Genomic DNA, 14087 nt, shown 5'->3' with positions numbered 1-14087 from the left:
GATTAACTTTTGATGGATCCACCCTCAAATAGGTTGAGATCTGGAAGGGCCCACTTCCAAACACAGGGGCAGAGGGCTGTCTCTGTTCTGACCCAGGATTCCCAAGAGCAGGAAGCAAACTCCTGGTCCCTTTTATTAATTTGCTGTGAATTCCACTCATTCACATCCAGCAAAGTCTTTCAAAGGAGGATTTACAGTCACAGACCTTATCTGGCTTGGAGAGCTGACAGGCCGAGATCTTGCAGAACCTGGCAAGGAGCCTCGGAGAGTCACGAACCAATGAAGCGAACTGATTGTCTCCTGCAAACTCCACTCCCCTTTCGCTCCTCTTTTATTCCCTCTGGGAGGGGCCATTCACCGTCCACCTGTGGCCTTACTCCCAAGTCAACCCCTGTCCTTTAGCCATTCCCTTCGTTCTGGCAACACACTGGGAACAGGCTCAGCTGTTCTTCTGCCTCACTGATGTCTGACTCCGAAGGCAGCTGATAACTGTCGGACGTCCCTGGCCCCCTCTCTGCCTCCGACACAGAGCCTCATCCGAGCCTTCCCCAGACTCCAGGACTGGCCCAGGTTCCTCCCCAACCCTCCTCACTCTCCGAATCTGCTGCCACAACAGTCTCTTTCACCGTCCACCACATCCCTGGGTCTTTCCATACCTGGCCCCAGCAGCAAAAAAACACCACGGGGTACAGGACCACAGCCTGCTCGACCACCTTCAACATCTCCCACTGTTGATCGCCGACGTAACCCATAGAGTTCACAAACCGCTTGTACAGCATCCTGGCTCGGATGAGCAGGGTCTAAAGAAGGAGCAAGATCTAAACAAGGACTCGGTTGATGCTGGAAGGAAGAGAGGGTGGAAAGGAGGCGGCTGCATCCAGATTCCTGCTTCACTTTGAAGCCCTGGGAGGAATTGAATCTAGGCACATGCCTGGTCTGGGTTCCCTCGTTCCTCCAAGCCGTGGTTTACTTAACCATGGTTTGTTGGTTAGACAACACCTGACTGATCCTGCGCCAGACAATAAGGCCTTAAACCATGGCTTCTAAGCCACAGGAGGCAGTTTCCACATTGCTTTAAGCCAAAACGAAGTCACATATTACAACGGCTTAAAGCGTTGGTGGGAATCAGGCCACCGACAGCCTCTCTCGGTCCTAATTTATCTCAGAGTCCTCGCGTAAATAAAATCGGCAGCCAGACCATCTAAGATGTGCCCAGTTAGCAGTTCAAAGATTCCTATTGTTTGAATTTCCCCACCCTAAGAATCTCTGCTTACTCTGAAGTCCATCTGCTTACCATTAGGGAAACCAAAACAAGCTCAGATTTATTCAGGAAGCTGGGCTCCGGGATGGGGAAACTCAGTTCCACGTGCGATGCATTAAATCAGCGTTAGGAAACGCTTTTGCTCTAACTGAGGAGGAACGCAGCAGCAGTTGGAGGACATCGAAGGTGGAGAAAGGAGCATGACTTGTGGGCTTCACAACTCAAAGCACTGCACACCTCTTCCTGAATCCCCCCCCCTCCCATTAGGTGCCGAAGGGTTTTCAACCACAGGAGGAGGCACAGCCCTTTGTGCGCCTCTCACCAGAATTGCCAGGAAGCTGAGCATAAACGAGACCAGGAACACTCCGGTGCTGTACAAACACAAAACAGCGCAGGTGACGTGCTGGGACGATCCGGTGCTGAGCATGTTTCCCGTGTGCAACAGGAGGCATCTATGGACCAGACAGAAGCGCAGGGGTTTGCCTGGGAGGCAAGGGGGTGGGAGTTTACGGGGGGGTGGGTGTCCAGACCTCCTCTGGAAAGTCCGAAAAGCAAGGGTGAGGACCCCTTAAGAGACCTTTGGGAGTTGGGGGCCGTTGTGGGGGACAAAGTCTCAGTTCCACCCCTGACTCTCTGGGATGGGCACACAACGAGCTGTGTTCAGATTGTCCTACCCATGTTCTGCGGTGACGTTCTGAGGACACTGGAAGTGGTTGCCCAGCCCCAAAACAGGAGCCATCAGGAAGATGGGGGATGAGGCTGGAAGATAAAAGGTATATCCGTCTCTTCTTCAAGATCTTGACACGCACACGAGAAAAAAACCAGCTCTCCTTCCAGAGAGTTGCTTTTTTTTTTTTTAAAGATTTTATTGGTAAAAAGAAAATACAACATCCATAACTTGTAAAAAACAATACAACTACATTTCGAGATATTCCCATACTATCAAATCATTATAAACATCAAAGGTTAGGTATCTTATTCCTTCCCTCCCTCTTCTCTTCCCTCATTTCTTCTTTTCCATACCCTTTTCTTCCCTCCCCCCTTACTTCCTTCTCCCCTGCCTTCCCTCCTTTCTTTCTCCTTTCCTTCCCCCTCCTTTCCCTCCCTCGGTCCCCCCCTCCTTCTCACATACCTTCCCTCCTTCCCTTCCTCTTTCCCTCCTCCTTCCTTTTCTCTTAATCTCCCCCAGAGAGTTGCTTTTACTGGCCTAAGTAGCCAGATCAAACCGTGACCCGTCAAAAGCGCGTTCCACAAAAGCGCGGTAGACGAAATCGCGTATGTGACGTCATCACAACGCGACGAAAAAGATCGAAAAATTGAAATAAAAATAAAATTACAGCAAGCCGATTCACATAAAGGTAAGGGTTAGGTTAAGGGTTAGGGTTAGGGTTAGAGCGTTAGCGTTACATTTAGCGTTAGGTTAAGGGTTAGCGTTAGGTTTTTCATTACGTTAAGGGTTAGGTTTAGGGTTAGGTTTAGGGTTAGGTTAAGGATTAGGTTTAGGGTTAGGTTTGGGGGGGTTAGGGGAAGGTTTTAGCTTTATTTTTACATTTTTCGATCTTTTTCGTCGCGCTGTGATGACGTCACATACGCGCTTTCGTTGACCGCGCTTTTGTCGTCCGCGGTTTTGTGTAGAACCAGATCAAACTGGGCGGGCAGCTCACCCAGATTTCCCCAAGTAAGGGTGGTAAGGTCCACTGCCTCCCCGCTCCCCCCCATCCCTCTGAATCCAGCGGCATTTGAGAGATCCGTCTTACCTAGAGAAGAGAATCGCTATTCGGCCAAGGCGATTTGAATAGCCCGTCATCTACGAAAGGGGGAAAGAGGAGACACCAGCGACTTAGCTCCAGAAATTGAGAAGCTTTCTGGCAAAGATTCAGAAGTCGGAATGAAATTTTTTTTTTTTTTTAAAGTGGAGAAATAAAATGTGTACAGAAACGCCTTCCCTGAAATTGTTTTGGGGGTGGGAAACTCTTCAGAATTCAGCATTTAAGCATGGGTGGGGTTGGGGTCGGTCTGTTGATGTGTTAGTTTCAGATGAGACTTTTCTCACAACAATGAAGCAATGATAAAGCCACTTTATCATCAGGAAAGTTATTGTTTTAAAAACCTGAAGGTGAATCAAAGTTTGGACCAATAGCAATAGCAATAGTTAGGCTTATATACCGCTTCATAGGGCTTTCAGCCCTCTCTAAGCGGTTTACAGAGTCAGCATATCACCCCCAACAACAATCCGGGTCCTCATTTTACCCACCTCGGAAGGGATGGAAGGGCTGAGTCAACCTTGAGCCGGTGAGATTTGAACCGCCGAACTGCTGAACTGCAGTGCTGCATTTAACCACTGCGCCACCCAACCAATCAAGGTTTCGTTCTATACCTGGTATGTCCTGCACATTTCAATGCATGATTTATTTCAGTGGCATGTATGGATGCTTGCTTGTGCATTTACACAGAGAGAGAGGGGGGAGGGAGGGGAGGGAGGGAGGGAGGGAGAGAAAGAGAGAGAGAGAGAGAGAGAGAGAGAGAGAGAGAGAGAGAGAGAGAGAGAGAGAGAGAGAGAGAGAGAGAGAGAGAGATCATTTCCCCACCGCAAAGTGACCCAGCCATTGTCCTACCCCTATGACGCATTTCTTCCAGCCCTCAAAGCATGGAGTTTCAAAGAATGCTGGAATTGACCAAATTGTTAAAGTGATCTCACAATGTTTGCCTGGGGACAGGATGTCCCCTTCCTCAGGTCGAGTTCCATCCTTCTGGTGAAGTGGATGCCCAATAGAGACTAGACTAACATAGTTAACGTGTTTTCTCTTCAAATTCATAAGGGCTTCCTGGAACACGCATGATTACAAGGAAATATTAGCCATTAGCCAGGGATTTCAAAGGGCGTGACCAGATTTGAAAACGTTCTCGAAAGAATAATAATATTTTTAAAAGCCCAATGGAGAGGCCATCCTGTCTGGGACACCTGCGTTTCTCTCTGGTTCTGTTGTCCCCTTTATCAAGCAAGCGTTAACAAAGGTCTCACAGAACCTGTTCTTCCTGTCCAGGTGGGAGCCAAAGTTGAAGCAGAAAGGGTGTGTCCTTCTCTGGAGGAAGTCCAAGGCCCTCCAGATCTCAGTGGCCTCCGCACAGGAGTCATCGCTGCAACTGGATTCGATTCCTTTGACTCCCATGCCGTTCAGCCAACATGGCTTTGGTGCTGCCCTTGTTGGCTTCTGCCTGGTTCAGTCTCATTGGAGTCTGGCCTCCAGCAGCAAGGTGGGAAGATCTCAAGCACTTCCTTCCCACCATCTCAAACATGCTTTTGTGGTCCTCTTATGCCTTTGAACGATGGTGCTGGAGAAGAAGACTCCAAAAATTGAGTCCCTTTGGACTGCAAGGCCATCCAACCGGTCAGTCCTAGAGGAGATCCACCCTGGCTGCTCTTTAGAAGGCCAGATCCTGAAGTGGAAACTCAAAAGACTTTGTTCCACCTAATGAGAAGGAGGAAGGACTCCCTGGAGAAGAGCCTCATGCTGGGAACGATGGAGGGCAGAAGAAGAAGAAGGGGACGGCGGAGAAGGAGGTGACTGGATGGAGTCATCGAGCTTCAATGGACTCCAGAGGATGGTAGAGGACAGGAAAGCCTGGGGAACATTGTCCATGGGGTCGCAATGTGTTGGACACAACTTCGCAACTAACAACAACAAGAAGTTATTTTCTTAAGAGGCATCTTCCCTCCTTAAACCTTATCAAGATCTTCTTCCCTCTTCTGGAATGAGCTGCGTTCTTCTACCCTAGAGCCTCCAGACCTGCATTGAGTAGAAGGAACTCTTCCAAACTCAACAGTAAAGGCCCTGCTGGAAAGGTGGTCAGTTGTTACCTCTTCAGCTGGCGAAGTAGAGTTGAGAAATGCCTGGTGCCCACCCAATTCCCCGTCCCTGTGACCCGTGGGATTTTAAGTGTAATAACAGAGCTTGAACCAAGGGTGTTCAACTATGTCCCCCGGTCTTTATTTTCCAGATTCAACCACCAACATCTGGCCGTGATGCTCACATGTGGAAAACCCCAAGTTCTACCCTGCTTGACGGTCCGTGGCCTTCAGATCTCACTCAGAGGGCCAACACAATGTTTCTCTTGAGAGAATTATAGCATGGGGCTACCTGCCCCTGAATTATATTTCCAAGTATGCAAAAATGCAACCACGTTTTTTAATTCAACCCATCTGGGAATCTTGATCTTCTCTAGATAGCAAATAATAATTGTTATTTTGCTTCGTTTGTAATGCAACCGGGGTCCAAATCATGCCTGGGTTTTTAAGCAGAGACCGGACTCAAAGATATTCAAGTCATCCCCACGAAAGCACCGTTTTACCTGTGGCATCTGGCTATGTAAGTGCTGGTTGAATTTCCCTCTCAAATCCGTGTAGAGCTGCCAGGTATAATTAACGGTGTACAGAAAAGAGGCGACGTAGAAGATCTGGAGAGGCAAAACAGAGAAGGCAGAGCAAAGGCTATTAGTCCTCCGAATCCGCCTTTGGAAATCTGGAATCGTTTGAGAACCGAACAGGGCCGTGGGTTGAAGGGGAGTGGGGGGGAAGTAGTGGATGGCAAGGGGAAGCTCCCGTGTGCCTGTAAACCCCCCACCCCACCCCCCAATCGTGACCCGTCAAAACTACGGTCCACAAAAGCGCGCTCGACGAAAGCGCGCATTTGACGTCATCACAGCGCGACGAAAAAAATTAAAAATTGAAATAAAAATAAAATGAAAGCAAAACCGATTCACATAAAGGTAAGGGTTAGATTTAGGGTTAGGGTTAGGGTTAGGTTAAGGGTTAGGGTTAGGTTTAGAGCATTAGGGTTAGGTTTAGCGTTAGGTTAAGGGTTAGCGTTAGGTTAAGGGTTAGGGTTAGGTTTAGGGTTAGGTTAAGGGTTAGCGTTAGGTTTAGCGTTAGGTTAAGGGTTAGGGTTAGGTTAAGGGTTAGCGTTAGGTTTAGCGTTAGGTTAAGGGTTAGGGTTAGGTTTAGGGTAAGGTTTAGGGTTAGGTTAAGGGTTAGGGTTAGGTTTAGGGTAAGGTTTAGGGTTAGGTTAAGGGTTAGCGTTAGGTTTAGCGTTAGGTTAAGGGTTAGGTTTAGGGTTAGGGTTAGGGTTAGGTTTGGGGGGGTTAGGGTAAGGTTTTCGCTTTATTTTTACATTTATCGATCACAGCGCGATGTTTTCGTCGCGCTGTGATGACGTCACGTACGCGCTTTCGTCGAGCGCGCTTTTGACTACCGCGGTTTTGTGGTGGAACCCCCCCCCCCCAATAACTTCCTCTCTAACCTCCTCTCTATTTCCACTGTTGAAAGTAACCTTTTGCAAAAACCTTTGATTTTTGTCACGGAGTTGAGAACCAGAAAGAAGAACCATCACTGCACTCAGAGAGCACGGAATGTGCTGTGCGGGCCATTCTGTCCTTTTTATATAATTTGTATGTAGGGCTGCAGTAAACAGCTCCAGAAGGAGCCAATTCCCCCCCCCCCCACGAAAGAGGTTTGGTTTTTTCCATTTCACATGGGAAGACTCACAGAAACAGGAAGACGAAATTTCCTGGCATGGCAGATGACACATCGAATACAGCCGTCCAAAATTAACAAAGCAAAATCACGACTTTTGCACCTTCATTCTCCCACTGTAAAGATAGTTTCTGGATTGGCTTCTTTGTTTTTGTAAAGGAATCCTAATTCAGGAAAGCCATCCCAATGCCTAGGTGGTCTTTTCTGAAAAGGACCCCACAACGAACAAAGTCCGAAGATCTCACTGCAGTTTACCCTTCAGTTTCCACTCTGTTTCAAGGTGGAAAATGTTGGATTTACTTGTCCGATCAAAGTTAGTTAGATAAATCATATTCTATAAGGTTGATGAAGGAGGAAAGGAAGGGGGAAAGGAAGGAGAGAAGGAGAAAAGAAAGGAGGGAAGGAAGGAGGGAAGGGGGAAGGAGGGAAGGGGAAGGAAGGAGGGAAGGAAGGAGAGTGGGAGAGAAGAAACGAGGGAAGGAAAGAGGGAGGGAGGGAAGAAGAAGTAAGACCGTTGTAAGATAAGATGGATCTATGGGATGGTAAGAAAGCAATCTTCAAGTATATTGTCAACAGTAGGGGAAAAAATTGTTATAAATACATATTATTAATAACAGTTATGAGATCATATAATTGTGAATGTATATATGAAATTGATAAAATTAAAATAATAAAAAATAATAATAATAATTTTAAAAAAAGGTTGATGAAACAAAATCTGATCCAGGAAAGAAAACATCATCTGCTGGAATATCATATAAATAAATATCCTTAAAAATACATCGTAAGGTAAAAGTAAAGGTTCCCCTCGCACATCTGTGCTAGTCGTTCCCGGCTCTAGGGGGCGCTGCTCATCCCCGTTTCAAAGCCGAAGAGCCAGCGCTGTCCGAAGACGTCTCCGTGGTCATGTGGCTGGCATGACTCAACGCATGGAACTCTGTTCCCATCCCACCAAAGGTGGTTCCTATTTTTCTACTTGCATTTTGTACATGCTTTCGAACTGCTAGGTTGGCAGAAGCTGGGATGAGTCACAGGGGCGCACTCCGTTATGTGGTGCTAGGGATTTGAACCGCTGAACTGCCAAACCTTCTGGTCAACAAGCTCAGCATCTTAGCCACTGAGCCACCGTGTCCCTTTATCAAATATTCTTTAAAATACAGAATAAAAACATCCTAATATTGTCCTTTATCTTCCACGACCTCGTTTTGTGTTTTTGTGTCCCCAAATAGCCGGAAAAACATATTGGAAGAGAGTGAAGTGGGATGAAACTGAATTAAGTCTTTTTGCTGATCTGCCCAGTAAGTTTAGGGTTTAAGCAGGTCTCTGCGAACTCAGCTGACGGCATCATTGCCTCCTTGACTGATGATTTATATTTGCAAACGGATTTTGTGCCTCGAGAGCCGGCTGGGCCTTTTCAAGTTCCCAGGCGCACCTGCCAAGCCGCATACCTTGTGAAACAGGCAAACAGCACCTGCTCTCAAGAGGGAGCGAAGGTAAACATTCAAAGGGGTCAATAATAAGGAGGGTTTTTGCTGTTTGTCACACTGCTGATTGTGGCAATAACCGATATTCTAAGTAGATTAACGGGGCAGATTATAAAGCCGTTTTGAAAACAGGATCGAAGGGGGAAAGCACTAAATAGAGAAGATTTGTGGGGGTTTGGGATGGCCTTTCCAGGAACAGGAACAAAAATGGCAGCCTGGCCTCAAGAGAACAATCCTCGACACAAACCTGCCCCCCCCCCCCCCACAAGCGAAGGAAAATACACAAAGGCGAGGAGAGGGATGCAGAACAGAAGTTGGTAGCTCTGTAGGAAGCATTCCAAGGCTGGGATTCTCACAAGAGAGCCAAGAAAAAAATCTTACTAACAATAGCAATAGCAATAGCAGTTAGACTTATATACCGCTTCATGGGGCTTTCAGCCCTCTCTAAGTGGTTTACAGAGTCAGCCTCTTGCCCCCAACAATTTGGGTCCTCATTTTACCCACCTCGGAAGGATGGAAGGCTGAGTCAACCTGGAGCCTGATGAGGTTCAAACTGCTAACAGTGGGCAGAGTTAGTCTACAATACTGCATTCTAACTACTAGGAAGGAAGGAAGGAAGGAAGGAAGGAAGGAAGGAAGGAAGGAAGGAAGGAAGGAAGGAGGGAGGGAGGGGGGGAGAGAGGGAGGGAGGGAGGGAAGGAAGGAAGGAAGGAAGGAAGGAAGGAAGGAAGGAAGGAAGGAAGGAAGAACTGGCAATAGCACTTAGACATATATCACTTCACAGTGCTTTACAGCCCTCTCTAAGCGGTTTACAGAGTCAGCATATCGTCCCCACAGTCTGGGTCCTCATTTCACCCACCTCGGAAGGATGGAAGGCTGAGTCGACCTTGAGCCGGTGAGATTTGAACTGCCGAACTGCAGATAGCAGTCAGCTGAAGTGGCCTGCAGTACTGCACCCTAACCACTGCGCCCCCTCGGCTCTTATTACAGGGTTATTACTCTTAATACAGGGTTTTTATACATCCAGTACTCAAGTTAAAAGGGAAACACGCGCGCTCTTATCAAAACAACAGCTTTCTCTAACCGTCCCCCAGTTGTGTTTAGACTGCCAATCCCAGAATTTCCCAGGACGTAGCCATATGTTGGCTGAGAATTCTGGAGTCTTAGTCCAACTGGGAAAAGTCATCGAGAATCTTCCAAAGAAATGCTGCCTCTCCGCTCTGTATATACTTGATGCCTTCGATCCCGTATACTTCCCTAAAGCTTTTACCCACTCGGGATGGCAGGTTAGGCCCAACACAAAACCCATCAATGAGTACCTTATGACTCTTGATGAATATATCTTGTCTTTTGATGTACACCGAGAGCATCTCCACCAAAGACAAACTCCTTGTGTGTCCAATCACACTTGGCCAATACTTGGGAATTCTATTCTATTCAAGATCAAAGACGCAGTAAAAACCTATACCGTGTACGGGCTCTGGGAAGTCGGGGGGAGGGAAGGGAGGTGGGGTCTTAGGGGGGAGGGGGGAAATATAGTATGTGTTAGATTTTAAAGTAACGCGATTGCACTTGTATACTGTGGCTCTTTAATTCTAGTGTAAAAATAGGACAAGCTGAATATATTGATAGATTGTAGAAATACACCGAAGGGAGGAGTAGCGGGATAGAAGAAAGAGGGGTAGAGAGGATGGGAGAGAGGATTGGAGGGAGGGTGAGAAGGAAGGGAGGGAGTGTATTGGGAGAGAGGAGTGGTAGAGGGGGAGGGGAAGTAGGGTAGAGGGGAACGTTGGAGGGAAGAAGGAAAGTTGGAGGGGGGCGAAAGAAAGGGTGTATGGTGGGTCGAAGTGGTATATTGGGTTTGTATTTTGGGGGGTATTGTTGACAAGAGGGAGGGCTGTGTTTATTGTTTAATGTTTTATGGCCCCGGTTATGCACAGTATATATGTGACTGTACGAAATGAAATGAAAATAAAACGTATTTACACAAGATCAAAGACGCAGCAAGTGGCGGAAGATGGGAGCAGCTGGATTGCCTCTCCCATAGGCGGCTATCCCACCAGTCGCACAGAGACTCTCCTGGAAGCCCACCTCACAAAACAACACACTTTCCAGCCCACCAAGAAGCTGAGATCAACAAGAGGTTTCACCTGTCCGGTGACTTGCAAATTGTAGCAGGTGTTGCCTTCTCCAGTTGGGTGGGAAGCTTCTCGGCTGTACAGGAGGGCCCCCGTGAGCCAGCACAACCCCAGGAAGAGATCGGAGAGGCTCAGGTAGACCAGGGGGCGCACCTGTGGGAAGATCAAAGCAGCCATCACTCTGGTGATCCCCAGCCTTGTGTTAGGACAAAAATCGGGGACCTAAGGATGGGTGGAAACCCTGATCTGACCATCTGAGTTTCTGTTTCACCCTTCAGAGAGAATTGACCACGCATTGTCATCTCTAGAATGGCCAAGCGGTTTCTTCCTCAACTGTCTCATATCCAGATATAAGTCATCTCGGTGCAAAGTGCACGTTAGTAAAACAGAGTGATAGGGAATAAATAAAACTGCTACTCAGGTATCCTAAAGTTGTCAAGGTTCAAAAATATTATAAGAGAGAGAGAGAGGGAGGGAGGGAGGGAGGGAGGGAGAGAGAGAGAGAGAGAGAGAGAGAGAGAGAGAGAGAGAGAGAGAGAGAGAGACAGATTAGATTGATATAAGATGGATATAGATTAGATATAGATAGATAGATAAAAGAAAGAAAGATGGATATAAATTAGATAAAGAGAGATGGATATAAATTAGATAGATAGATAGATGTGGATATAGATTAGATTGATAGAAGATGGATATATATTAGATAGACAGACAGACAGACACAGTAGGTAGATAGAGAAAGAAAGAAAGAAAGAAAGAAAGAAAGAAAGAAAGAAAGAAAGAAAGAGGATGGATATAAATTAGATAGATAGATAGATAGATAGATAGATAGATAGATAGACAGACAGACAGACAGACAGATAGATAGAGGTGGATATAGATTAGATTGATAGAAGATGGATATATATTAGATAGATAGACAGACAGACAGACAGACAGACACAGTAGGTAGATAAAGAAAGAAAGAAAGAAAGAAAGAAAGAGGATGGATATAAGATAGATGATAGATAGATAGATATAGATAGATAGATAGATAGATAGATAGATAGATAGAAGAAAGATGGATATAAATTAGATAAAGAAAAAGAAAGATGGATATAAATTAGATAAAGAAAGAAAGAAAGAGGATGGATATAAGATAGATGATAGATAGATAGATAGATAGATAGATAGATAGATAGATAGATAGATAGATGTGGATATAGATTAGATTGATAGAAGATGTATATATTAGATAGATAGATAGATAGATAGATAGATAGATAGATAGATAGATAGATAGATAGATAGATAGATAGATAGACAGACAGATAGATAGAGGTGGATATAGATTAGATTGATAGAAGATGGATATATATTAGATAGATAGACAGACAGACAGACAGACAGACACAGTAGGTAGATAAAGAAAGAAAGAAAGAAAGAAAGAAAGAAAGAAAGAAAAAGAAAAAGGAAGAGGATGGATATAAGATAGATGATAGATAGATAGATAGATAGATAGATAGATAGATAGATAGATAGATAGATAGAAGAAAGATGGATATAAATTAGATAGAGAAAGAAAAAGAAAGAAGATGGATATAAATTAGATAAAGAAAGAAAGAAAGAGGATGGATATAAGATAGATGATAGATAGATAGATGTGGATATAGATTAGATTGATAGAAGATGTATATATTAGATAGATAGATAGATAGATAGATAGATAGATAGATAGATAGATAGATAGAAGAAAGATGGATATAAATTAGATAGAGAAAGAAAAAGAAAGAAGATGGATATAAATTAGATAAAGAAAGAAAGAAAGAGGATGGATATAAGATAGATGATAGATAGATAGATGTGGATATAGATTAGATTGATAGAAGATGTATATATTAGATAGATAGATAGATAGATAGATAGATAGATAGATAGATAGATAGATAGATAGATAGATAGAAGAAAGAAAGATGGATATAAATTAGATAAAGAAAGAAAGAAAGAAAAAGAAAGAAATAAGATGGATATAGATTAGATAGATAAGATAGATGAGAGAGAAGGAGAGATTGATTTGGTTCTGCAAATTTGTTGTTACACTAAATTGGGCTGCAGGGCAAGCATAGATGTTTGGTGAAATAAAAAGTAAATCATGGCTCAACCAGCCGTTCCTAAACTTAATATTTGCTTAGCAGCCAAGTGGAGAAGGTACTTGAACATTGCAAACGTTCCTGCTGAAGATCCCTGCTCCTCCCCACTCACTTCAGGAGGCCCCGCCTGGCTTCTTGCCTTCCTCTTCTTCCCCATCCGCAAAGGAATGCCTCTTACCTCGGGGGATCTGGCCGTGTTCTGGAATACGGTGTAGCCGATAATTGAGCTCGACCCCATGATGCTGTGGAAACAAGGAGCTTTGATAGGTTATGAGAGCTTGTATGAACCTTCCCTTAGCCCTGCAAATCCCCGCCTTCATCAACGCAACGCAACACATTTTATTCTAACAAATGCAAAGTCAGTTTAGCCCAAGAACGTCTGGAAATTAAAAACAACAAAAGCAAATGCGAGATATACAGCCGCGGCATTTAGGACCCCAGGAAAGGGAGACATGCTTGGTAACCCTTCCTAAAAAAATCCCCAGCCAGGTAATTTCCCGACTGGCTTGCTCCTGGGAGATGCTCTATTAGTCTCAGGGGGTCTTAAGAGAGAAGGCTGCGTGAAATACCTCAAAGTAGCCGTGACAGCTTGGATCCAGTGGATGACAGCGAAAAGCTAGGTTGGGGGGGGAAAGAGAGAGATTAGAGAAGGCAAATCCTTGCAAAGCAGGAAGTTTGCGCAGGTTGTTTACCTGAGATATGAGAAGGAAAAGCCCACCTTTAGTTAGACGGGGCCGGTCTCTCCATCCCCTCTGTGCATCTTCCTCTCCCTTTGCTCCTCTCTTTTTATTCATTTATTCAGCCTACGCCTGTACCGCCCATCTTTCACCCAAGTGACTATATTTTAACCTGTGATCCTAGCACTCTTCGCAGCCCCAGACCTATCACTGACCCAGCTCTTCCCAGCAAACCATGATCGAGGTGGGATACTGTGCAAAACTCAAGTTAATGAGCCTCAGGGTTGTGTGTGAAGTCTCTACTCCAGAGTTCCTCAAGCTCAGACGCTCTCCGATGTGTGTGCACTTCCAACTCCCAGAAGGAAAGAAAACTGCCAGGGAAGGAAGGAAGGAAGGGAAGAAGGGAAACCCAGAGCCATCTCTGCAGGTTCTTCCTTGACTCACCTGAGCCCTCTCCAAATCTTGGGGGGGCAGAAGCAGCTCCTGGGCGGCAGCCCCCGGGGCAAAGGAGGCCATGCTGGCAAGCCAAGCGAGGAGCTGCAAGCAGCCGCAACGGGGCACCAGCTGTGGGACAGGCAGCTATTCGACTGGCCAGCTGCCTGCCTGCCAACCTCCCTCTTCGCTCCACCTCGTTGGCCCCGCCCGGCTTGCCAGCAGCGGATGGAGGGGTGGGGGAGGCACGGTAGGCAGGACCCGGTGGTCCATCAGCCTTCCTGTTCCCAAGGGGGAAAGAGGAGAGGAAGGACAGACAAAGATAAAAGTGGAGATGAGGGAGGGAGAGAGAGCCAGACCAGGATGCAGAAGGAAATAAAAACAGAAGGCATCGTCCCAGTTGCTCCAATTTTGCTCTTTGCTCCAATTATTTCGA

General features: G+C 45.9%; 2 protein-coding genes across 3 annotated transcripts in view; both read right to left on the bottom strand.

The window, feature by feature from the left end:
* The window catches only part of LOC148048810 (uncharacterized), a 4080-nt gene extending 2073 nt beyond the window's left edge, over positions 1 to 2007 (bottom strand). The window contains 3 exon segments of the mRNA XM_087704907.1: positions 593 to 800; positions 1584 to 1713; positions 1936 to 2007. Of these exon segments, the coding sequence (XP_087561033.1) occupies positions 593 to 800; positions 1584 to 1713; positions 1936 to 2000 (403 nt within the window). The 5' untranslated portion in view covers positions 2001 to 2007.
* TMEM116 (transmembrane protein 116) overlaps positions 1 to 13886 on the bottom strand; it is a 36335-nt gene extending 22449 nt beyond the window's left edge. The window contains exons 1-6 of one of the 2 annotated variants that reach the window (XM_087705451.1): positions 13664 to 13886; positions 13112 to 13158; positions 12721 to 12784; positions 10426 to 10566; positions 5612 to 5716; positions 3019 to 3068 (exon numbers count right to left, since the gene is read on the bottom strand). In XM_087705451.1, the coding sequence (XP_087561577.1) occupies positions 3019 to 3068; positions 5612 to 5716; positions 10426 to 10566; positions 12721 to 12784; positions 13112 to 13158; positions 13664 to 13735 (479 nt within the window). In that variant the 5' untranslated portion in view covers positions 13736 to 13886. Of the gene's footprint in view, positions 1 to 3018; positions 3069 to 5611; positions 5717 to 10425; positions 10567 to 12720; positions 12785 to 13111; positions 13259 to 13663 lie in introns of those variants that run through there. The other variant, XM_087705452.1, reaches the window with a different exon arrangement.
* Positions 13887 to 14087: the final 201 nt, after the last annotated feature.

Source organism: Thamnophis sirtalis, unplaced genomic scaffold (genome assembly GCF_051295495.1).
Source record: "Thamnophis sirtalis isolate CommonGarterSnake01/CBP01778 unplaced genomic scaffold, rThaSir2_p1.2 scaffold_2, whole genome shotgun sequence".
Lineage (NCBI taxonomy): Eukaryota > Metazoa > Chordata > Lepidosauria > Squamata > Natricidae > Thamnophis > Thamnophis sirtalis.
The sequence above is the reverse complement of the archived record's forward strand: the minus strand, read 5'-3'. Positions and strand labels throughout refer to the sequence as shown.